The following is a 26,793-nucleotide window of genomic DNA, read 5'->3' on the forward strand; positions in this document are numbered from 1 at the left end:
GGGAAATCAGCACAATCAAGATCATAAGTGATAGGAGCAGAATTAAGCCATTCGGCCCATCAAGTCTACTCTACCATTTGATCATGACTGATCTATCTCTCTCTCCTAACCCATTCTCCTGTGTTCTCCCTATAACCCTTGATATCTGTGGTGTCAAGTGGATTCACAGATCAAATGTGTTATTAACAAAATCACAGTGGCAAAAATGATTTTAAAATATTGTTTATTTTACAATTTACAGTTTAAAGAAATGTCTGGTGCTGAGGCGGCACATGTACAAGATCAATAGATACATTTTACCAAGTTTGCAAATCCCATTACACTCAACATTTCTTCAACATTTTATTAAAAGCAAAGAATGCAAGACAACAATATTTCAAATGTTACACTTCTAAGATCTACCATTCTATAAAGATAATTTCCAGTAACTGCACCTGAAGTAAAAATAAAAATCAATTCAGAAAGCTGCCAAATAATATCTTCTACTATTTAAATGATTCCGGACAAGTTAATATGAAATTTCTTACTAGAATAAAATTATTTGCAACAAATAAAACCAAAAGAGGCGACTAATGGATAAGAAATACCCTGCTTATCCATCATTGCATGCCTCTTATTTTGTTTCACATACCAATTACCATTTTGTTCTGCAGTTTATAAATTGGCTATAGAGGAGACCTGGCTATTTTTGTATTCGTTACTGTATATGAATGAATTTGGCTATTGAAGTGCACCAGATCTGGGCATACAAAGAGAAGGAAAGAGTTTCAGTACAGCTTGCTCTTTTGAGTTACAGTGTTTCAGCTTTGCCAGCATGTAGACACATGAAACAGATATCCTGAAACTAAATTTACGTGGTCAGGTCTTTTTCCACACCTGTCTAATTACTACAATTTGCACGGACACAAACGCGTTTGCGTACTTATTAATAATTATTGTCCCTCTTAGAAATAGAGCACCTTGTCAATTTGACATATTGTTCATTTTCTGATGAACACTATTTAAGTTAGCTAAGGTCCCAAGAGAGACAGTCAACATTTCTGAAATAAAACATACTCATAAAAAGCTCAACTTTACTTACAGTCTGTAGAGAAAATTGTGGTCATCAAATATGTTAAGATTGAGAGCTGAATGTACAGAACTGATGCTTGTGTTTGAAGTCAGCTGAGGTCAAATTTAAAATAATTAATTCCCAATAAAGCAAGCTCTTAACTTTTGAAGCCTGAAACTCAATCAGCCCATCTTTAGTCTTTCAAAATGTGTTCAAAATAATGGCACTTAAGCTGAAAAGTTTATAAAAATATAGATTTTAGTGTTATACACGGTACAGCTCGGTGTAGAGCTCTGATGCAGTGAATAATAGAGGAATAAAAATCAGCTACTAGTTCTTTATAAACCTCCCAACTGAAAACATAGGAACTTAAAATGTATATTGTGGTGAAAATAATGTGCTCACAAACTTATCACTAAGCAGAATTTTTAAAAGTATGTGGGTATTACTATATACCTCAGTGGCATGTAATGGAGGTAAAAAACATGCTAAATGATGTCGACAGTTACAATCAGCATTGTGTAGCAAAACCTTGAAATTATGCTATGAATTTCCATTTAATTTAATAGAGACATTTTACTTGAAATGAATTAATACCTCCGTTAAAAAAAACCAGACCAAGATAATTTTAATATTAATCAGTCTTTCAACTTATTTGTGTTTGTTTTATCGGAAATCACATCTCATATAACATAAAAAACAGAAATATTATAAAGGGAGTGAAATTCTAGCAAGGGACCTAGGCCAGATATGTTTGCTATCCCTAAGTAGTTGCTGGTTAGTGGACAAGGGTATGTAGGTCTGAGCAGATGGGCCTTCCCCGTGTGGTTTTGCTGCATGGCAGCAAGGAGCATTCCCAGACTGATTCAGACAGGTTTGGAGGGATATGGACCAAACGCGGGCAGGTGGGACTAGTGTAGCTGGGACATGTAGGGCCTGTTTTCACACTATGCTACGCTATGACTCTGACTCAATGATTCAATAAATGGTGTCCTAAAAGATTTAGAAGTACAGGTACTTGCTTCTACAGAGAACAGGCAATCATCCCAGTAAAGGTCTCAAATCAGAAAAACTATGAGTAAGCAATCGCAGAAAGATTGCTCCTAGTTGGATTAGGAATCACAATGCACTCAAGAGAAAATAAAATGTTAAAAAAAAATTGTTGACCCTTCACTTTATTGCAGTTCTGCTTGTGGAATATCTCACTGGGACACATGCCTCTATTACAAGGGCACTGATATTGGGACCCAGCCCTTATATTTAAGTCCCAGGAGTTTGAAATCAAGTCAGGGAGAGATTAAGGTGGCAGATATGGATCACCCTGCTGAATTTCTGGTGACAAAATAATATTTTGCCCTTATTTATTTTGTAGCCAATGCATATTCTGAATAATGGCATCATTATTTTGATTTTTTTTTTCTTTATCCAAGTTTTTGATAAAACCATCTAATATATTACTTAATTTTGAAAATGTTTCTGGAAATGTATAACTTGTCCAAAAGTATCCAAAAATGTTTAAAAAACAATCACAAATAATGAATGACTATGGTGGAGTTATTTCTCTACACCCCTTTGAGATTTGCTGCATATTTCTGTATGTACTTCAGCCAATGCAGGTTTTTTGCTTGCTTTTATCCTGTATAACGTCTGGTACAGGGTTATGTTGTGCGTTATGATCGTGAGAACTATCTTAAGCTGATTTTTCCGTGAATCAGAAGTGTCTGTTCTCTATGGCTATCCTATTATATCACTCTACCCACACTTGCCATAACTGTATCCAGTTGTTCATGAATACCACAAAACATTTAATTATTATTATTACTATCTTGAAAATCTCTTTAAAAAAATTAATGGGATAATCTGAGTAAAGTCAGATTTCTGTAAGGCAGGTCTTCCAGAACCCGGGGAACCCCTGTATTTGGCAATGCACAGATGTGGAATCTTAAACAGAAAATATTAGACGAGAGTAAATATGCCCACATTGCATGTGCATTATAAATTTAATTCGCAGAGTTGTAATCCATAATATTTTATTCTCAGAATTTAGCACCTGAAAAGTTTAGCGGATGTTTGCGATTAATCACAATGTTCCATTCAGCACTGCTTCACAAATCTCTAAGTGTAAACTGCAAATAGTGAATCTTTTTACAATAATGTGGTTGACATCTATTATTGACCAAAACGTTAGACAGTACCTGAATGATGCAAAGTAATTCAGTGTTTCGCTCCACAGTGTTTTACTCTCAAGTCACTGTTTTTTCAAGCAATTGTTATTGTCAGTACTGATTGCATGATGAGAACTTCAATATTTTGCTACATGCTTTCTCTACAGTTTTTGAAATGTTACAGTAAGCGTTAACACCAGCTGGCTTAACGCGACCCATGAACTTAAGGCCCACTCTGGGTTAAACTACATTCTGACAGTTGTCATGTATGAGCAAGTTGCAAGGTATGAGCCCATCTTAGATATAAAAAGCTAAATTATCTGAATTTTGAAAACCACTGAACAGCACTCCAAAAAAATCTTGGTAAACAAAAAATAAATTAAAATGAATAAATTATACCTAATACATCAGTACCTTGGTCTAAACAAGTTGTAGTTCTGTATTTTCATAAATTAGATTGTACTTATAAAAAATAAGTTTGGTGCTGATTGCAGGAGCTAAAGAAGGTGTCAACTTTTATGCTGTAGCTTTTGTGCATAGAAGTCTCTACAGGTTTCACAGCAACGTTGATACCACCTCATGTCCTGACAGAGGTTTGTTTCGCGTATTATTTTGCAATACACTTGCCACTGGTCCTTCAAACATTTGAACGTCAAGGCAGCTGTTTAAATAAGAGAAAAATAGAGAAATCAGTCATTTCACAAATATTCAGTTTACATGTCATGCTTCCTTTTGAATCATTAACTCTTACTAGGGCTTGTTCTGCCAATTTCCTTTGTTTCTCCCCTGAAAGAGTTAACTCATGCTGGCACACTGTTTGAAGAACTATGGCTATTCACCAGAATTTCTCATCTGTGGGCAGAATGCAAGAGCTGTGGGGCATTGTAGACGGATGATTTGTTCTTGATTACAGGTGTGAACACTACTGAATATGACACCAATGAATGTATGGACACTGAGAATGTCTGAAGAGTTTGTAGAGAATGTATGAGGTTTGGTACATATTTTATTCTGAACAAAGTTTATTTAAAAAATTTTAAAAATGATTTTGAATTTCAAGATAATTAATTCAGTGAAAATTCATTTCACTGCACCTTTGGGCGCATGTGATGAATAAAATTGACTTTGACTTTAACCAAGCCTCATCTTTTCTAGCTTGACATCCACATTCCAGGAGTGAGCTGCTTCCCGAATGCTTTATTAAAAAAAAAAAAAAAGACTGAATAAGGGACTCGCTTGCTTCCTATACACTATAAGAAAATTTATGGAGTTACCATAAACATTGTCCCATGTCTGTTACTGAATTGAAAACAGTTTATTTTATGGCTGTATGCTCCAAATTGAATGTGAGCCCAGTCAATATTTTACTGACCTGTTTAATAAGCATACATCTAAGGCTTAATTACACTGTTTAAAATGGAAATACTCTGTAGATGTTTAACTTGTATGTGTGCAAGGTCTGTTGCTGGCAGTGTAATACTAAAGCCTTGGATTAGTTTTGGGTAAACAAATAACCATTAAATATTCCTTTTCTGTCAGTCTTGAATTAATTTTCAAAATCCTTCCATATTCTCTGTTTATTAAAAATAATTCTGAGAGCTTGAGAAGCAAGAACGCCAAGTATATAATTGAGCAACCTTGGCTAATAAAGGAGAAATTATAAGAATTTAAAAAATAACTTAAATGAAAATGAAGAGGAGTAAAGAAACCCCCGGCCGGACAAGATGGAAAGGACAACAAAGGAAGGATCAGGAAGCAGTAAGAGTTGTAAAACGTGAATGCCATAAAACGCATGAATGATATCAAGATTAGTACTAAAAGTTTTTATAAAATCTTTTAGGGAAAGAGTTATATAGGCCTCTTAATGACAGATGCGTGATAGCATAAAATGAATTCAGGAACTTGCCAAATGCTCTTTTGTGTCCTGCAGATGATGATGATAAAATATTAAGGAAAGCTGAAACATCATCGTCCGATTTAATTTGTCAGTTTGAATAATAGATTGTGATATAGAAATTTACAGGATTGCCAATAGAGTCATAGAATCATACAGCATGGGAGTCCCTTCGGCCCAGCGTGCCCCATCCAAACTGGTCCCACCTGCCCACGTTTGGCCCATATCCCTCTAAATCTTTCCTATCCATGTACCAGTCCAAATATTTTTTGCAATAATCTTGACTCGTAACAAGGACAGGGTCCCCCTTGTCCTCACCTTTCACCCTACCAGCCGTCACATACAACAGATAATTCTCCAAAATTGTCGCCACCTCCACTGGCCACATCTTCCCATCTCCTCCCCTTTCGGCTTTCCGCAGAGACAGCTCCCTCCGTCCCTTCCCACCCAAACCACCCCATCCCCTGATACTTTCCCTTGCAACTGCAGGAAATGCTACACTTGTCGTTTTCAACTCCATCCAAGGACCCAAACAGGAAAACAGACTATTATCTAAATGGTGGCCGATTAGGAAAAGGGGAGATGCAGCGAGACCTGGGTGTCATGGTACACCAGTCATTGAAAGTAGGCATACAGGTGTAGCAGGCAGTGAAGAAAGCGAATGGTATGTTAGCATTCATAGCAAAAGGATTTGAGTATAGGAGCAGGGAGGTTCTACTGCAGTTGTACAGGGTCTTGGTGAGACCACACCTGGAGTATTGCGTACAGTTTTGGTCTCCAAATCTGAGGAAGGACATTATTGCCATAGAGGGAGTGCAGAGAAGGTTCACCAGACTGATTCCTGGGATGTCAGGACTGTCTTATGAAGAAAGACTGGATAGACTTGGTTTATACTCTCTAGAATTTAGGAGATTGAGAGGGGATCTTATAGAAACTTACAAAATTCTTAAGGGGTTGGACAGGCTAGATGCAGGAAGATTGTTCCCGATGTTGGGGAAGTCCAGGACAAGGGGTCACAGCTTAAGGATAAGGGGGAAATCCTTTAAAACCAAGATGAGAAAAACTTTTTTCACACAGAGAGTGGTGAATCTCTGGAACTCTCTGCCACAGAGGGTAGTTGAGGCCAGTTCATTGGCTATATTTAAGAGGGAGTTAGATGTGGCCCTTGTGGATAAAGGGATCAGAGGGTATGGAGAGAAGGCAGGTACGGGATACTGAGTTGGATGATCAGCCATGATCATATTGAATGGCGGTGCAGGCTCGAAGGGCCGAATGGCCTACTCCTGCACCTAATTTCTATGTTTCTATGTAACAGTCTTTCCAGGTGAGGCAGAGGTTCACCTGCACCTCCTCCAACCTCATCTATTGCATCTAGGTGTCAGCTGCTCTACATCGGTGAGACCAAGCGCAGGCTTGGCGATCGCTTCGCCCAACACCTCCACTCGGTTTGCAATAACCAACCTGATCTCCCGGTGGCTCAGCACTTCAACTCCCCCTCCCATTCCGAATCTGACCTTTCTGTCCTGGGCCTCCTCCATGGCCAGAGTCCCACTGCAAATTGGAGGGGCAGCACCTCATATTTTGCTTGGGTAGTTTACACCACAGAGGTATGAACATTGACTTCTCCAATTTCAGGTAGTCCTTGCTTTCTCCCACCCATCCCTCCCCTTCCCAGCTCTCCCACTGCCTACTGTCTCCGCCTCTTCCTTTCTTCTCCCTCCCTCCTCCCCCACCCCCACATCAGTCTGAAGAAGGGTCACGACCCGAAACGTCACCTATTTCTTCGCTCCATAGATGCTGCCTCACCCGCTGAGATTCTCCAGCATTTTTGGCTACCTTCAATTTAGGAGAGGTTCTCATGGAATAGAAAGCAACTACTTTTTAAGAAATGTAGGAGAGGCGACGTTAAATTGTCCGGGTTTATCAATCTAATGTCAGTGATAGGAAAGTTACGACCAGTCTCTTATCTGTCAGTGTGACTGGACATTTGATCAGGGAGAACCAGCTTGGATTGATAAAGTACATGTCGTTCACAGTTGTACTTTGTTTTGTGAGGATGTAAACAGATGTGATGGATAAAACATATCCTTGTTATTCATATCAGTATCAAGATGCGAAACAAAGTTAAATATTCAAGTTGATGATCTTTCACCAGAACTGGGAAGAATTAAAATGGAAAAGCTCAGTTTAGTTTATTATTATTGTCATGTGTATCGAGGTACAGTGACAAGCTTTTTTGTTGCATACTATCCAGTCAGTAAAAATACTATAAATGATTTTAATCGAGCTGTCTGCAGTGTACAAATACAGGATAAAGGGTATAATTTTAAGACCCCAAGAATGAGGAAAGAGAAGTGTGTGATAAGGTCGAAGGCAGGGAACTCCCAGTTTGAGTCGTCAGCCCTTGTTGCAAATGCCAGTCCATACCAGTGACACCATCCTCCTCCAGGCAACCGTCTGAAACTGAATCAGTCTGCTTCTAATCTTTCTCTCACATTTGAGTCAGTGTTGAGTTTAGGACAGCAAATCCAAGCAGCTCAGAGATCACATGTTTCCATCACCTCAAACCTAACTGCCTCTATCCTGGAATACCTACATTATTGTGTAGGACAGAACTGCAGATACTGGTTTAAACCGAAGATAGACACAAAAAGCTGGAGTATCTCAGCGGGTCATACAGCATCTCTGGAGTAAAGGAACATTATTTTTCTTTACATGAAATGTGATACAAATATGATCTCCTTGTCCTCTGCAGGCTCATGAGGCAAGATCAAATAAACATTTCCATTTCTGAGTGATATATTTTGTTAGGTGAGGGTCAAAGGATCATGAAACAAAGGTGACTATATGGAGCAAAGTTAAAATGCAGCCATTTTGTATTTTGAGTGTCATTATAGGCTTAAGCAGCAAAGAGTGCTCTTGCTTCTGTGTTCCAGAAGGGCTGGATAGGAGAGATAAATATTTTAACTAGAGGGAATTTATGTTAACTTTACGAGTGGAGATTTATAGTCTAGCCTTTGAGAGTTCTGAATTATTTGGTTCTTTGCAGCACGATATGTATGCAAATAACTAAAATGTTGCAATCTATTTATATTTCTTATGCATATTTGATACCCTTCCTTTCAAAAGTAGAACACAGAACAGAAAGCACAAACAATATGTAATTGCTTAAATAAATCCATCTTATGAGATCAATTATCAGGTTTTTGCAAAATGCCATATACGGTAACATTTGATTTTTGTCAAACTATAGTTCCATGCCGAGGGTGCTGGCTGTTTTCTGTTAGCCTTTAGTATGATGTAGTCTAAAAGTATTTTTTGCAGAACAGCTAATTCTGATTAACTTCAGAACCAGGTCAGATAAACATAACTAACATAGCTTGTGAAAATTGTCACTGACTCCACTGGGTAGAAAGGTGGCAGTAGTGCCTTAAAAAGAATGTAGAAAATTTCACCATCTTATTCGGGCTTCTTCTCTGGCTGATGTCGTCCTGTAAGTGAGCTACCAACACTAGGTTAGTGTGTTTGCCTGAAATTCGCTTCCATTGATTCAAGGATGAGTTTATGGGCGGCACGTTGGTAGAGCTGCCACCTGACAGCAACAGAGACCCGGGTTTGATCCTGGCTTCGAGCGCATTCTGTACGGAGTTTTTACGTTTTCCCTGTGACCAGGTGGGTTTTCTCTGGGTGTTCTAGTTTCCTACCACAACCCAAAGACGTGAAGGTTTATACATTAATTGGCTTCTGTAAATTGTCTCTAGTGTGTAGGATAGAACTAGTGTACGGGTGATTGTTGGTTGGCATAAACATGGTGGGCAAAGGGGCCTGATTCAATGCTGTGTCTCTAAAACTAAAGAATCTCAATTGCCTATTTAGGACATGGAGCACAGGACATATTCGACTAGATCTGGCATTCCACCTTCAAACCCCACAAAAATAATCTGAGGCGCTGCCATCCTCCTGTCCAGGCTTCAATGCTTTAGATGGTTTTAAGGAGATCATTCTGGGGACCACAAGAAATCAGCGTAAAATAGGGACAATAAGCCTATGCCAATGCTGGTTGAAAAATAACAAGGGTCTTGAATCAGCCATTTATGTCATAAATGACCTGCTGGAGGACTGGAATTTCTTGGACATGCTCTGGGTTCAGTATTTGCTGCCAACTACGCCAAATTGGGAGCAGTTCTAAACAACTTCCCATTATTAATTGCAGCTCAAATGCAGATAAATCAAATCCTGTCCTTTAGTAGTCATCTGACTGCCACACAAACTTCTTTAAAGATTGATTGCTATAGTTACACATTAGCAACTGTAGAACCATACTAATATGAAAAACAGAAAATGTAGGAGACACTGTCAAGCAGTCTCTGTGGAGAGAGAAGCAGAATTAATGTCTCTGATCAAAAAACTTTCTTGGGAATTTGGAAAGATTTGAGGTAAAACTAATTTTACGAGGCAGAGAAGGTAGGAGAAGAGAATGGAGAATGGAAGGCAAAGCCAGTGATAGGATGGGAGGCTGAGGAGAGTAAATGGCAGCGGGGTTGAAAGCGCAAGATGAAGGTAATAGAAGGCGACACAAAGAAACAAAATGAGCTAAATGGTCCTAATCCTCATCATCTCTCCTTGGTACACCAATTTCTTTCTCGCTCTGTTTTGAACACTAACTTTCCACTATCTACTGATGATCCATATCAATCGTCAGTAGATAGATACTATAATCATTGTTCGATTAAGAACCTCAATTGCCAGTTTATTGTGCACAGGACGTACTCTACTGATATATCAGAGATGAATATGCTTTCTTGATTTTAAGTTCCTATATATCACATCTGCTCACAACCTCCCCTTTTCCAAGGATATTAGACCCACTTTCTGCATTTCATCCGTCATGAAAATCTCTTATTGGTTAAATTATTTTGTTAATCGTTTATGATATGCCATCCTGAACAGAAAATATGTTGCTGTTCTTTCAACGCCCTTCACGTCTTTCCTAACAAAGGTGCTCAGGCACAATACTCTAGCTGTGATAGCAACATTGATTTATAAAGTGTAGGAAGGGACTGCAGATACTGGTTTAAACCAAAGAGACACAAAATACTGGAGTAACTCAGCGGGACAGGCAGCATCTCTGGAGAGAAGGAATGGGTGATTTCGGGTTGAGATCCTTCTTCAGACTGGTTAGGGATAAGGGAAACAAGAGATATAGATGATGATGCAGAGAGATTTATGCAGATTCTTCATCGTCTCCTTGCCCTCGTACTCCACATCACCTGCCTCTTTCAATGAACCATGCACATACACCCCTCCAGATCATTTATTTTGCACTCCTTTGAGAATTGTTCTGTCTAGTTTATATGGTATCTTCTCATTCTTCCAAACAACATGTAACACATTGCAATTCTCAGCATTAAATTTCATCTACCACCTTCCTGCCCATTTTACAAGTTGTCTCCCTCTCCTTAAAATCTATTCATATCCTCCTCACAGCCCCTCCAGCAATTGTGTCATTTGCAGATTTGGAAATGGTGCCCAGAGTTCATGTCATGGATACATATTATAAGACTTTGGTTAGGCCTCGTATGAAATATAGTGTCCAGTACAGGATGGATGTTGCGGCTTTGGAGAGGGTGCGGAAGAGAATACTGCTTGGATTAAAGGGTATTAGTTATAAGGAGATGTTGGGCAAACTTGGATTGTTTTCTTGTCGGTCTGAAATTGAGGGGAGACCTGATCGAAGTATATAGAATTATAAGAGGAATAGGTAGGATAGACAGTCAAATCCTTTCTCCCAGGGTGGAAGTGTTGGGTACCTGGAACACACTGCTAGGGGTGATAGTGGAAGCAGATGCAATAGTGGCATTTAAGAAGCTTTTCAATAAGCACATGATATGCAGGGAATGGACAGATATGGATCACCTTCAGGCAGAGATTTGTTTAATGTCATCATGTTTAGCATGGACATTGTGTTCCAAAGGACATATTTCTGTTCTTTACTGTACTAGATTCCATTATATCCAGTGGTCTGGGTATTGACCCCTGCAAACTCCGTTGTACGCTTCTCCTCAACCTGAAAATAACCTTTCACTGCTACTCTGTTTTCTGTTACCTAGCCATTTTTCTATCCACATTGACAAGTCTATTATTTGTCACAGTAAATCAGACAACAAATTACTTTTATGCGGCACGGTGGCGCAGCGGTAGAGTTACAGCCTTACAGCGTCAGAGATCCGGGTTCAATCCTGACTACGGGTGCTTGTACGGAGTTTGGGCGTTCTGACCTGCATGGGTTTTCTCCGAGATCTTCAGTTTCGTCCCACGCACAGGTTTGTCCGTTGATTGGCTTGGTATCCTGGTGGACCGAACGGCCTGTTTCTGCGCTGTATCTCTAAATCTCTAATATGCTGAGATGGATGATGTGGCATCCATCTCCTTTATTAGCAAGTTCAGAGATGGAGATTCAACTGAGAAGCCTGTAGTATGTCCTTCACTCAATTTCATAAAATGAGCACCACGAAAACTACAGCTGAAATGAATAACTGGGATGTTGCTACATACCTAGTCTGGGTGAGGTTATAGTATTCACATTGACTTTTTCATTGCATGGCTTTAAGTGGCAGGGTCTGTAGGCTGCAGGCTTTTCAGATGGGAAGCAATCATTTCCATGTCTTCCAGTCACTTTGTGCATACATTGGATCACTCGCGATTGCATTCCTTTTCCACAGGTGATGGAACACTGTAGGTAAAGACAGGAATGCTGTTATTACTGAGTTATAATGAGAAAGGGCAATATTTCATTACAAGAAAGTCGAGGATCCATTGGCAGAAAGGGGAGTTGATTCCTTGGTCCTTTCCTCACGTCCGCACCCTTCAACATTATGAAGATAAAGATCACAGGTGCTTGGACACACCATCAGATACAAATACTCCCCCAAGTTAAACCTCATCTTGACTTGGAAATATATTACTGTTCCTCCATCACTGGTGCGTAAAGTCCTGAAACATCGCAGCATTGGAGACCTGGGTTTGATCCTGACCTTGGTTTGCTCATTCTCCTTGTGACCACGTAGGTTACCCCTGTGTGCTTCAGTTTACTCCTACTTCCTGAAGATGTGCTGGTTTGTAGGTTAATTGGCCTCTGTAAATTGTCTCAAGTGTGTAGGGAGTGGATGAAGAAGTGGGATAACATAGAACAATTGTGAATGGGTGATTGATGGTCGGCGTGGAGTCAGTGGGCCAAAAGGCCAGATTTCATGTTGTATTTTTCTAAATTAAGCGAAACTAAACTACACACCAACTGTGGCAGTAACTTCGCACATGGACTTTAGTGGTTTAAGCAGGTGACTCGCCACTACCTTCTCAAGGGTAATTTGGAAAGAGCATTAATTAGTTGCCGTGTTAGAGGCCACAGTTCCCATGACAATGACTGGAGAACTATCTAATCTACCTCTCAGAGATTGTATTAAAAATCCGTAAGCACCACCCACACAGGAAGTGCATTTCAAATTCTAACCACACATTGTATAAAAACAATTTCCTCATGTTACCTTAGATTTTTTTCTCCAACTCACTGTTGTTTTATAACTCATTTCCTTTTATTAATTTTATTACTAGCTCTTCAGCACTGACAACAATTTCTCTTTACTCACACGAAAAGCAAGCCAATGGTTACTGAGGCAGATGTAAGATTGGCTTTCCTGAGAGAGAATCCGCAGAAAGCAACTGGCCTGGATGGAGTCCATGGCTTTATCCTCAGGACCCAGCAGCTGCTCAATAGTCTGCCCTATGGCAATTTGCTTTAACATTTAAACTTGTCTACCTTACTAACATCATCAACCGGAAGTGGCGGCGCTGTGATACAGCTGCGGCTCGCCTGCAGTCTGTCTGTTTTTACTTTTTATGTTGTTTTTTTTTTGTCTAGTTTAGTACATTTTTGGTTATTAGGTGGTGTTATGTGTGTGGGGGGAGGGTGAAACAGAGCTTTCTGTCTCTCCCTTCGGGGGAATGCGACTTTTTGTCGTATCCCCCTTCTCTTCCCCCGTCTGCGCTGAGGCCTAATGGCGGAGCTGGCGGCCTCCAACCTGCGACCGACCTCGAGGGTCCGGAGGTAGATCCAGCCAGGACTCACCAACGCGAGGATGGCCGTCTTCGAGCTGTGGCGACGTCCGGGTAGCGGCACGACTCGGCGCTCCGGTGAGGGCGGACGGTGCAGGGCTGAGACACTCCTGTGCGGCCGGCACGGCTACCGGCTGGAAGGCGCTCCCGTGTGAGCAGCCTGGTGCGGGGCTGAGACGCTGCCGTGTGGGCAGACCGGCTCCCGGCTGGAAGGTGCTTCTGTGGGGGCGGACCGGCTCCCGGCTGGAAGGTACTCCCGTGGGGGCAGCCCGGTGCGGGGCTGAGACGCTGCCTTGTGGGCGGCCCAGTGCGGGGCGGAGACGGTGCTACGGCGGCTGAGGCTGCGTTCTGGCGACGGCGACCTGGATCCGGGGCTCGGCCGCGGGCCAGTGGAGGACAATGTCGGGAGCTCGCAGGTCACAGGCTGGTGCCTGTTTTCCGGAGCACCCGTTGCAACAGCTGCGGGCAGCTTCGACTACCCCCCGGGCCGCGGAGCTTGAACCGCGGGACTGACTTACCATCGCCCGGTGGGGTATCGCCTCGGCGCAGAGGGAGTAGAGGAGGGAAGAGACAGTAACTCTAAGACTTTTGCCTCCATCACAGTGAGGAGGTGTTTGGTGAACTCACTGTGGTGGATGTTAATTTGTGTTTATTGTGTTTTGTTATTATTACATGTATGGCTGCAGGCAACAGCATTTCGTTCAGACCGAAAGGTCTGAATGACAAATAAAGGATTCAATTCAATTCAATATCATATTTATCAAGAAAGCGAATGGTATGTTAGCATTCATAGCAAAAGGATTTGAGTATAGGAGCAGGGAGGTTCTACTGCAGTTGTACAGGGTCTTGGTGAGACCACACCTGGAGTATTGCGAACAGTTTTGGTCTCCTAATCTGAGGAAGGACATTCTTGCCATGGAGGGAGTACAGAGAAGGTTCACCAGACTGATTCCTGGGATGTCAGGACTTTCATATGAAGAAAGACTGGATAGACTCGGCTAGTACCCGCTAGAATTTAGAAGATTGAGGGGGGATCTTATAGAAACTTACAAAATTCCTAAGGGGTTGGACAGGCTAGATGCAGGAAGATGTTGGGGAAGTCCAGAACAAGGGGTCACAGTTTAAGGATAAGGAGGAAATCTTTTAGGACCGAGATGAGGAAAACATTTTTCACACAGAGTGGTGAATCTCTGGAATTCTCTGCCACAGAAGGTAGTTGAGGCCAGTTCATTGGCTATATTTAAGAGGGAGTTAGATGTGGCCCTTGTGGCTAAAGGGATCAGGGGGTATGGAGAGAAGGCAGGTACAGGATACTGAGTTGGATGATCAGCCATGATCATATTGAATAGCGAATATCGAAGGGCCGAATGGCCTACTCCTGCACCTATTTTCTATGTTTCTATGTTCTATGACCTGTGTGGATTTGCAGGCAGAGGTATTCACAGACATCTTTAGCCTTTCACTACTCTGACATCCACCTTCACAAAGTGCTTCAAGAGACTGGTGATGGCACACATTAACTCCAGCCTCACAGCCAGCATTGATCCATTGCATTTTGTTTATTGTTGTACAAGGTCCACAGTAGACACCATCTGGCCCTAAATCCATCTCTGCAACACCTAGACAACAAGGACTCCATGTTAGATTGTTATTTATTGGCCATAGCTCTGCCTTCAACATCATAATCCCATCCATCTCATCTCCAAACTTCAGAACCTATGAATCAACTCCCCTTTCTGCCAATGGATCCTCAACTTTCTGATTCACAGACCTCAATCAGTGAATATAGGTGACTGCACCTCTCTCTACAATAAGTCTCAACACTGGTGCCCCACAAAGAAACGTTCTCATTCCTCTACTATACTCCCTTTACACTCACGACTGTACAGTCAAATTCTGTTCTATTTACATCAACAAGTTTGTAGATGCTACCACTATGGTGGGCCGAATCTTAAACAATGACAAGATGGGGTACAGGAAGGAGATAGAGAACTTAGTTATTGTCCTGGTGTCAGGACAATAACCTCTCCAATATTAACAGGACAAAGGAGCTAGTTATTGACTTCAAGAAGCATGGTGGAGTACATGTCCCAGTCAGCATCAATGGTGCGGATGTGGAAATGGTTAAGAGCTTTAACTTGCTTGACGTTAATATAGTAATGATCTGTCATGGATCAATCATGCGGATGCGACAGCCAAGAAAACAAAGGCAAACCAACACCTCTACTTCTTGAGGAGACAGACAAAATCGGCATTTCTCCAGTGATTCTTAAAAACTTCTGCAGATGCACTATATAAAGCATATTGTCGGTTGCATCACAGGTTAATTTAGGAACAGCTCTGTTCAAGACCCTAAGAAATTGTAGGCTTCCATACCAGACTTCCCACCATTGACTCCATCTACACTTCACACTGCCTCGGAATAGCAGCCAACAAAATTAAAAACTTCTCCCGTCCCGGTCATTCCTATTTTTCCCTTCTCCTGTTCAGCAGATGGTACAGGTGTTTGAAAGCGTGCACCACCAGACTCAGGAACAGCTTCTTTCCATCCATGTCAGGCTCCTGAACGGTCCTTCCATAAGCTAGGGTACTGTTCGATTCACCTCTACCCCATTAAGGACGTTGGGTTTTGTCTAAGGAACTGATGCGCTACAATGTGCTGCAATGCTGAGAACTATATTCTGCACTCTGTATCGTGTCCTTTGCACTATCTATTGTACTTGAGCTTGAATTGATTGTATGTATGGTATATCGGATCTGTTTGGATATCAGGCAAAACAAAGCTTTTCATTGTACCAAGGTACATGTAACAATAAACCTAAACTACTGTTTTTCCCAGTCCATCTAGAAAACATCTTTGTGTCTTTTTGTTAAATTATGTTAGGGGGAGTTAATCAGGAGCAAAGTAAGCCATTGAAATACAATTAATAATGATAACATAAAATGGAAATTAAAAGGCGGTAGACATTGCATAAAATTACCTAACTTTAGAATTAACGGTGAAGAAAAAAGCGTTCCTGCATGTTCCTGGAAACTGCTATTCATTCAAGAGGGAAGAGATACCAAGTTGGAAGTTAATAGAAAATAATTAAACAATTCTTAAGATCAGAGAATTTCTGATGCTGTTAGGTTATTCTTATGTTGAGAACAGGGTATCGGTCAGCATGAAGTTTTCCATGGCTCTGCTTAAAGGCACATTTCACAGTCTTTGGTTGTTCTCATCAATTTGCTTTCAATGTCATAAGAGTCAAAGGGTCATACAGTGTAGAAACAGGCCCTTCAGCCCAACTTGCCCACACCGGCCAACATGTCCCAGCAACATCACGAGTCCCACCTGCCCGCATTTAGTCCATATCCCTCCAAACCTGTCCTATCCATGAACCTGTCTAATTGTTTTTTAAACGCTGGGGTAGACCCTGCCTCAACTACCTCCACTGGCAGATTGTTCCATACACCCACCACCCTTTATGAATCTTTGAAAGAATTATTAATGGCAAATAATATCAAAGGTACATGACCCTGCATCTTAAAGGGATAATTTCCTTATCCTGAGGTATAGAGCAAATAATGATCCTGTTTCGTATTAGTTTTTGATACAAATCCATCTATTGATGCTCCTGAACACATCATCAGTGATGTAACCTGGGGTCATTGGGTGTTTCGGGTCTTTCAACATCAGACACCCTCACCCAGGCAACACAGCCGTGGTTGACCAGACCACGACTTGTGTTCAGGTGGCATTCGCTCCTTCCCATGGACCTCCTCTCCTGATCCAGAGCCATCTCGAGGCCTTCTCCGCTGCCTCTGCGGTGTTCTCGATGGCTTTTCTCCTTGCCACTCCGTTGATGCCCAGTGCATTCAAGGCTTTGTAGAGCGATTGCCCTGCAAAACCTCTGCAGCCAACCTCAATGGGCATACACCTTGCCTTCCAGCCCTGCTTGCGGCAGTCTATGACCAGTTCTTCATACTTGGAGTCCCTGTACATCATCACCTCTCTGGCCCGAGTCACCTTAAACTCCTCCTCCAGGGACTTCAGGGGCAGATTCAGATTCAGATTCAGATTCAATTTTAATTGTCATTGTCAGTGTACAGTACAGAGACAACGAAATGCATTTGGAGCAGCTGGAGCTTGGTGTAAGTTATGTAAAGGGCGATGCTGCTAAGGCTCCTGGGCAGTCCCAGCCACCTCCTGAGAAAGCTGCTGACTTTCCTCTCCAATCTCTCTACAATAGATATTAGGACTTCGTAGACAAGCAGTGGCCAGAGTATCCTTGGCAGGATACCATGCTGGTAAATCCATGCCTTGAACTTGCCGGGAAGCCCCAACTGGTCCACTGCTCTCAACCAGCTCTCCAGCTCCTGACAGGTTGCCTGGACAGATGCTGTATCCTTCAGGCTGCTGTTAAACACCTTGCCAAGACTCTTCACTGGCATTTCGGAGACAGTTGGGATTGGTGTCCCTTTCATGCTGAAGCGGTACCTGTCCATGACTTTGCCGTTCTTCAGCACCAGTGACCTTGATTTTCCTGGCTTAAACCTCATCCTTGCCCATCCAATCAGTTTCTCCAACCCCTGCAGGATCCACCTGCCTCCTGGCACTGACTCAGTGGTGACAGTCAGGTCGTCCATGAAGGCTCTGATTGGTGGTTGGCGTATTCCTGACTTGGTCCGAGGGCCCCGGCACTCTGGCTCAGCAGACTTGACGATCATGTTCATCGCCAAGGCAAAAAGGATCACAGAGATGGTACAGCCTGTGATGATCCCAACCTCCAGTCTGTGCTACTCTGATGTTACTGACCCTGACAAGACTCTCATGCTGAACTGGTTGTAATAGTCCAGGATGAGATCTGCCACTTGGCCCGGCACATGATGCTTGGCCATGACTGTCTGGATCAGCTTGTGCGGGATGGAGCCGCAGGCGTTGGCCAGGTTAAGCCAGAGCACTGTCAGGTTTCCCTTGTTCTCCCTGGCTTCTCGGATGAGCTGGGTCACCACACCCGTGTGCTCTAGACACCCCGGCACTCCAGACAAGCTTCCCTTTTGCACTGAGCTGTCGATGTAACCATTGCTGGAGAAGAAGTTGGTCAGCCGCCTCGCCACTATGCTGAAGAAGTTCTTGTCTTCAACACTTAGCAAGGAGATGATCCTGAACTGATCGATCTTCTTGGAATCTTCCTCCTTTGGGATCCAGACTCCTTCAGCGAATCGCCACTGCTGCGCCACTTTTCCTCTCCTCCAGATGACTTTCAGGATCTTCCACAGCCGTTTCAGTAACAAGGGGCAGTTCTTGTAGGCCCTGTAGGGGACTCTGCTCGAGCCAGGGGCTGAGCCAGCTCTTGCTCGCTTCACAACGTCCTGGACCTCTTTCAGGAGCGGCTCTTTACTATCAAACTCCTTGATGGGTGGAGGTGGTTTTATCAGGATGTTGCACTGGCCCAGCTCCTGCTGCCTGACGGGGTCACTGTAGGTCGTCTGGATGTGCCGGTCGATCTCCTCCTTAGAGCAAGCCAAACTCCCACTGCGCTTCTGCCCGAGTAGTTGTTTGGTGAAGCCGAAGGGGTTGGCTATGAAGGATGCTCGCTTCCTGGCTCTTTCCTTCCGATGTCTTCGGTGCCACTCAGCTCTACGTAGGGTCATCAGCTTCTTCCTCAGGATGGTTCACAGCTCAGCCAAGGGGGGACGTTGCTCTTCCCTGGCCTCTTTATACTGCTTCTTGAGGGACTTCAGCTCCTGCTGGATCTTGTGGATCTTCGTTGCTCGTTGGTTCATGGTGAAAGGTGTTCCGGCCGGCTTCTTCTCCACTGCTCCAAACCTTTCCACAACTAGGCTGATGATGATTGTCGTCATCGTCCGCAGCCTTCGGTCCACGTCTCCCTTCGCAGTTGCTTCTAGCACCTTATCGACGTCCTCGTCGAACTGATGCCAGACTGCCGTCTTGCAGGCCTGAGGCCATTTGACTCGAACCTTCTCCGGAGAACTGTTCCGAGGGACTAGTTGCCCCACTTGGAGGCTTCGGGCTCTATGGGGTGATTCCGGGCCCGACTCCTCCTGCGTCTCACCGGGTAAAATACCTGTGCGATACATAGGAGTTGTGAGATGCAACATTTTCAATCTATGAAGAAGGCACCTGGAGCAACTGTAAGAAGACTTTTTCCCAAGACAAGTGTGATTTGTTTCCCTTAATTTATGTCCAAGTTCCCCGTGAGCTGCATCATGCTGGCAGAGGTCCCGAGGTTCTGCACACAACTGCTGGGTAACTACAGCATATAGATCAGCTCACTCTTAACTTCCTTGCCAACACACTGTGCCGATAAAGTACGGATGGCGCTGGAGGTCTGATATGAGCACACCTGTTCTATGTGGTACTGAGCTGGTATCAAGTTTGTATTTGCCATTATGCATGCGGCTCCGTTCCTTTAAATGGGCTTGCCAACTTTCATTAACTGAGAGAGGTGGCTTGATTTTAACTCTTTTAGTTAATGTTTTATGTAATGTTGAAAAAACATATTTCCTATAATTTTTCATTAACATTTTGAAAGTAAGATATTTAAACATTTTTCAACTATTTCTAAATGTTTAGGATCATTGACCTTAGTGTCCACTGCCTGATGAGTTGCTACTTTTCCATGGAAAGGCTGCAGCAGCAAGACATTGGCTGTGGAAGGTTTGGGCATCCTCAAGAGGTGAATGTGAGGCACAGACAAGGTCAAATGTGATCTGGCCTTTTATGATTTTATTTCTTTTAATATCCTTGGAAAGCACAAATAAAAGTTAATCAAATCTTTTTTAAGTGGATTTTCAAATAATGCAGGAAAAGTCAATTTGCACATACAGTGCCCTTCATAATGTTTGGGACAAAGACCCATCATTTATTTATTTGCCTCTGTACTCCACAATTTTAGATTTGAAATGGAAAAAAAAATCACACAGGCAACGACCCTGTTGGCGACAACTGAAGACAATTCAGTTGCCAGTACCTGTCGCCGGTTGACGTAGGTAGTCGCCAATGGAATTCACCGGCAGCACCCGGCGACAACCTGCGTCATCGTGGCGTCAACCTACGACAGCATCTACTACCGGAGAAGACAAGCTACGTCAAGCTACGTCAAGCCCACAGTAGCCGAAAAGTTTTGAACATTTCAAAATCCAGCGGCGACCAGAAAAACGTTACGACTCTTTAGGCGATTTGAGGAGACTACTCACGACCATACAGTCCAGACCAGTCGCTTGTAGCCGCTGAAAAAAATCATCTAAGTCGGATAGGAACTTCAGTTTCATAATGGCTTCTTTGACTTTCATTAGCACAACCTTGGTCCTCATGTTGATAATTCCAAAAGTGATTGGAAGACTGGAAGAAAGATTGGGTGCTGAGAGCTCTCTTATACCTGCATTAAGGAGGCAATTAAACACACCTGAGCAATTACAAACACCTGTGAAGCCATGTGTCCTAAACATTATAGTGCCCTGAAATGGGGGGGACTATGCATAAACACAGCTGTAATTTCTACATGGTGAAACCAAAATGTATAAAAATGGCCTTTAATAAAATCTGACAATATGCACTTTAACCACATGTGATTTTTTCTATTACAAATCTCAAATTGTGGAGTACAGAGGCAAAATAAATAATTGTCCCAAACATTATGGAGGGCACTGTAGTAAGGCCCCTATAGACAGCAAAGACATGAACAAGGATATCATTTGCTTCTGTGCCAGATTGAGAGATAATGTTGCCAGGATTCCTTCATGAGAACTCATCACTTTTTTTCAGATACCGCAGTGGGATTGTTAATGTCCAGATGGGGTCTCAATTCAATTAGTCATTTGAATGATATCACCACCAACAGAGTAATTCTCTGTCGTGAACCCACAGACCTTTTGCTGGGAAACTGTCCCAGTGATGGTATCTGTCTTGTAACTCATGCAAATGTCTCTCATCATCCAAGACAACATCTTTCCGCAGAATAGAGGGAAACGGTACATCAATCTGTCGTGATGCTATCCTCATCAGAGTCCACTCATGTGCACTTACTCAGCTGCATTTCTTAAAGTAACTTGACACCAAAACATAAAGGCAAGGGAGGCACGATTAACATTAAAGTCAAGAGGAATGAAAATTTGGTGAGATGGGAAACAGCCTGCTCTGTTTTTTGCTTTAAGTTAAAATTACCCTTGAAGATTTGGAGTAAATAGTGCTACCCAATAGACAGTCTTAAAAGTGGCATAATTCTGATGACAAAAATCGTCCAGTCATAAGTAAATGCTACATGTAATTCTTTTGGCAGAAGCACAACTCTGGACATAACACATTATCCATAAGGCAGCAGCTGTGGAAGGAAGGGCACTGAGCAGAGAGTGCTCTGCTCCAGCTGGCTCACGTGCCTGCACAGACCGAACTGACAATTATGAATTGTCATCAGAATGTCCTCAGGGCTGCAAAGCACGCAATAATGGAAAATGTGCAGCCCACTGGACTCCTCGGCCAAAGTGTAATGAGATGCCAATATCTTCCCCAAAGAGTGAGATAATGTTCTGACCCGAACCGATTTAGTTACAAAAAGCTTGTACTGCTTCTCAGCAACATTCAAAAACTGAAGATAGACACAAAAAGCTGGAGGAACTCAGCTGGACAGGCAGCTTCTCTGGAAAGAAGGAATGGGCGACGTTTCGGGTCGAGACCCTTCTTCAGAAGAAACATTGAAGGTCATTCCCATGAAGGATATGGCAGGATGTTCCATTCCTGTGCAATATTTCAAACAAAGAGATAATTATGGATAGGAAGGCAGTGGTTGATAACTGCCTCCAGGTAACTATGGCTCACAGATGGTGCTGAAGTAATGATATTTATTATATGCTTGCTGATTTCTCTCAGTATTGTACGCGTGATCAAGTATAGCCTTCAGGTGAAGTTAGATTAGAAAGTGGAGAGTAAATGCAACAGTCAGGCACAACAGCAGAATTCAGTCTTCACTCTAGAGCCATAAATTCCATCTCCCTTTTCTAATTCCACCATCTGACATCCACATTTACAATGGAAATGGCAAAAGTGAACTTGTTAAACTGTAAATTATATCTTCCTGCCAACAGTTAGCACCATGCCTCCTTAGGAGGAAGGACACTGCAGCAATTTGACAGATTTATACAGGCAATCTCCAAGCTAAATTTGGAAGTAAGTGGTAGTAATTTATGTTAAGGTGGCCTGATCTTCCACAGCAATAACATGGACATTTCAGAAGAATTTTAAGCAGCTGTCCTGCTTCTTGTTTACACTAATCCTCTGCCAAAGATTTGATGGAAATTCTACCCCAAGATATATAATTGAAATTGTTGACAGGGAATGGACATTTATGGATGATTTTCATTCTATTACTGACATATCTTGCACCTGTTTCACAATTTATCGTATGCAGGCATTTCAATTCTTTATAAATAAAAAAATAGCTTTGGAATTAAGTGATTTATCAAGACAAATATGGCAACCAGTCTGCACCAGCAATGTCACAGAAGTGCAATGTTATGAAGAATGGGTTGATCAGTTTGTGATATTAGCTGAGGGAGGAATGTTGGCTGCAGAACCTGCTGGAGCTCCCTGTTCCTCTGAGTGCGTTGACATGTTTAGCATCCAAACAGGCAGACAGAATCTTGGTCTAACACCTTATCCGAGGAATACCATCTTTAACAAGCAAAGTCCCACACTGTCTGTCTAACTGCTCTTCTTAAACTCTTGCACAGGAGGGAACCCACAATTTTCTGACCTTGGATGGTGTCCACGAATAGGATTGTGATGTGTAGAAAGGAACTGCGGATGCAGGTGTATATCGAAGATGGACACAAAGTGCTGGAGTAACTCAGCGGGTGAGGCTGCATCTCTGGAGAAAAAGGATGGGTGACGTTTTGGGTCGGAACACTTCTTCAGACCGAAGAAGGGTCCCGACCCAAAAAGTCATCCATCCTTTTTCTCCAGAGATGCAGCCTCACCCGCTGAGTTACTCCAGCACTTTGTGTCTATAATAGGATTGTGATGTCTGATTAATCCAACCCAATTCAGGCAACATGTTTTGTATAGCCTGTTTATATACATATTTACTGCGTGCTGCCTCCATTAACTATGTTATCCATTATCTCATCACCCCTGTGGAAGGTCCAATTTTGTTGGTGTTGATCAGCCCATGAAGCTACCCATAAAAGCCATTCCCATTCCTTCTCCAGAGATGCTGCCTGTCCTGCTGAGTTAGCAACATAGAAAATAGGTGCAGGAGTAGGCCATTCGGCCCTTCGAGCCTGCACCGCCATTCAATATGATCATGGCTGATCATCCAACTCAGTATCCTGTACCTGCCTTCTCTCCATACCCCCTGCTCCCTTTAGCCACAAGGGCCACATCTAACTCCCTCTTAAATATAGCCAATGAACTTGCCTCAACTACCTTCTGTGGCAGAGAATTCCACAGATTCACCACTCTGTGTGAAAAATGTTTTTCTCATCTCGGTCTTAAAAGACTTCCCCCTTATCCTTAAACTGTGACCCCTTGTTCTGGACTTCCCCAACATCGGGAACAACCTTCCTGCATCTAGCCTGTCCAACCCCTTAAGAACTTTGTAAGTTTCTATAAGATCCCCCCTCAATCTTCTAAATTCTAGCGAGTACAAGCCGAGTCTATCCAGTCTATCTTCATATGAAAGTCCTGCCATCCCAAAAATCAGTCTGGTGAACCTTCTCTGTACTCCCTCTATGGCAAGAATGTCTTTCCTCAGATTAGGAGACCAAAACTGTATGCAATACTCCAGGTGTGGTCTCACCAAGACCCTGTACAACTGCAGTAGAACCTCCCTGCCCCTATACTCAAATCCTTTTGCTCTGAATGCTAACATACCATTCGGTTTCTTCACTGCCTACTGCAACTGCATGCCTACTATCAATCTGAAGAAGGGTTTCGGCCCGAAATGTCGCCTATTTCCTTCGCTCCATAGATGCTGCTGCACCCACTGAGTTTCTCCAGCATTTTTGTGTACCTGCCTACTATCAATGACTGGTGTACCATGACACCCAGGTCTCGTTGCATCTCCCCTTTTTCTAATCAACCACCATTCAGATAACAGTCTACTTTCCTGCCACCAAAGTGGATAACCTCACATTTATCCACATTATACTGCATCTGCCATGCATTTGCCCACTCACCCAACTTATGAAGTCACCTTGCAGCCTTCTAGCATCCTCCTCACAGCTAACACTACCCCCCAGTTTCATGTCATCCGCAAACTTGGAGATGTTGCATTCAATTCACTCGTCCAAATCATTAATATATATTGTAAATAGCTGGGGTCCCAGCACTGAGCCTTGCGGTACCCCACTAGTCACTGTCTGCCATTCTGAAAATAACCTGTTTACTCCTACTCTTTGCTTCCTGTCTGCCAGCCTGTTCTCTATCCACATCAATACTGAACCCCCAATACCGTGTGCTTTAAGTTTGCATACTAATCTCTTATGTGGGACCTTGTCAAAAACCTTCTGAAAGTCCAGATATAACACATCCACTGGTTCTCCCTTATCCACTCTACTAGTTACATCCTCGAAAAATTCTATAAGATTCGTCAGACATGATTTACCTTTCATAAATCCATACTGACTTTGTCCAATGATTTCACCACTTTCCAAATGTGCTGCTAACCACATCTTTAATAACTGACTCTAGCATTTTCCCCAGTTACTCCAGCATTTTGTGTCTACCTTTCTTGAGGTGCATTGTGTTTAGAATGGGTACTGGGGCTAGTTCTGAAAACTATTCTGATGCCGCACCTGAGGTTTTTGAGGAGAAGGTTCAAAATCATGAAGATGTAGATCAAGATAATCATTGATTCCACAGAGGTGTTGACTGGTCACCAATGGGCTTGGTTGTGAGTCTGCTGCTTGCAAAGTCAGTAATGCCCAAGTCACAGAATCATAGAGGTATACAGCATGGAAACTTGTCCTTTTGCCCAACATGTCCATGTTGAACAAATTGGCATCCTGGGATAATCCCATTTGCTTGCATTTGACCCATATTCCTCCAAAACCTTCCTGTCCATATACCTGTCCAAATGTTTTTTGAAAGTCATAATTATATCCACTTCCCCCTGCAATTTCATACCTTATATGAAACACTCTTTGAATGAAAGTTGCCCACGAGGTCCCTCTTAAAGCTCTCCCCTCTAACCTTAAGCAGATGCCCTCTTGTTCTTATCTATGCCTCTTGTGATTTAGTACACTTCAATAAGTTCATCCCTCAGCCTCCCATACTCCAAAGAAAAAAGTCAAAAAGTCCACTCCCAATAACTGTAACCCATAAGTCCAGGGAACATCCTAGTGAACCTTTTCTGTACCCATATGGCATTGGAGCAGAATCTGTTGATTCGGTCCATCGGGTCTACTCAACCATTCAATCATGGCCAATCTATTTTTCCCTCTCAACCCCATTCTCTTGCTTCTCCCCATAACCTTTGATGCCTTTCCTAATCAAGAACCTATCTGTCCCCACTTTAAAAATACCCAATGTCTTGGCCTCATGAAAATGAATAGAAATATATGCTTTATTATTTCATGTCAGGTGAGCAGAAGGAGTAAAACAGCATTTAAAAAATGGTCCTCGTAACTTCAGAAATGAAGTGAAAAAGGAGATGAAAGAGACAAAGAGACAGAATGAGAAAAGTTTGGGAGAAAATGTAAATGAGAAACTGAAAACATTTTATAAGCATGTGAAGTTGTAAAGGGTTGTGAGAGATACCTGATTGGAGACCAAAAATGAAATGTTTTCAATTGTTGGTTGAGATAATGAATATTTAATATCGGTCTTTAGCAAGTGGGCAGCATATAGCAGGGATGGGAGGGGTGGCACAGTGACACAGCAGGATTGGGCAGGGATGGCACAGTGAGTGTGGTGGTGGAGAGTGGATCGTACAATGATACAGCAGGGTGGGGGAGGTTTGGCACAGTAGGGCGTTGGAGGGTCGATGGTACGGTGATGCAGATGAGAGACGTAGGGCTGCGGCACAGTGGTCAGTGCTGCTGCCTCACAACTTCAGTGACCTGGGTTCAATCTTGACCTCAGGTGCTGTCTGTGCAAAGAGTTTGCAAATTATTTCTCTGAGTGCTCCTGTTTCCTCCAATTTCCAAAGATGTGCCAGTGGGTTGAACAGCTACTGTAAACTGCCCATATGTGAAAGTTGCTAGCTTAACCAAAACAATCAAAGGAAAATTGAAAGGCAAATGAGAGATAGAATAATTTGCAGGGGTGCAGAGGGAAATAAGAAAGGCTAAAGCAACTAATGGGATTGTTCCTTGCAAACTGGCAGGGACCAACCTAATGGGTTTAATATATGCTAAAGACTTGCACTTGGATGCACAGGATACATTTCCCAAATTTGCAGCTGCCACAATACTTTGGAGGCAAAATGACGAGAATGGCAACAGGCTTCAAGGAAATATAGTCATAGTGGTAGAATGGGCGGATTTGATATTTTCATGCTGAAAATTGTAGTGTCACATTTTGGAAGGTAGATTGAGCAGAGGACATATGCAGAGTTCAATAAGGATTC

At 42.6% G+C, this 26,793-nt stretch overlaps 1 protein-coding gene across 2 annotated transcripts in view; it reads right to left on the minus strand.

Annotated features, from left to right (window-relative positions):
• Positions 1-206: 206 nt before the first annotated feature.
• The window catches only part of adamts19 (ADAM metallopeptidase with thrombospondin type 1 motif 19), a 406,630-nt gene continuing 380,043 nt past the window's right edge, over positions 207-26,793 (minus strand). For both annotated transcript variants that reach the window (XM_033017772.1, XM_033017773.1), the window contains 2 exons: positions 11,666-11,843; positions 207-3,877 (listed from right to left, as the gene is read on the minus strand). In XM_033017772.1, the coding sequence (XP_032873663.1) occupies positions 3,726-3,877; positions 11,666-11,843 (330 nt within the window). In that variant the 3' untranslated portion in view covers positions 207-3,725. The remainder of the gene's footprint in view (positions 3,878-11,665; positions 11,844-26,793) is intronic.

This window comes from Amblyraja radiata, chromosome 3, assembly GCF_010909765.2.
Source record: "Amblyraja radiata isolate CabotCenter1 chromosome 3, sAmbRad1.1.pri, whole genome shotgun sequence".
NCBI lineage: Eukaryota > Metazoa > Chordata > Chondrichthyes > Rajiformes > Rajidae > Amblyraja > Amblyraja radiata.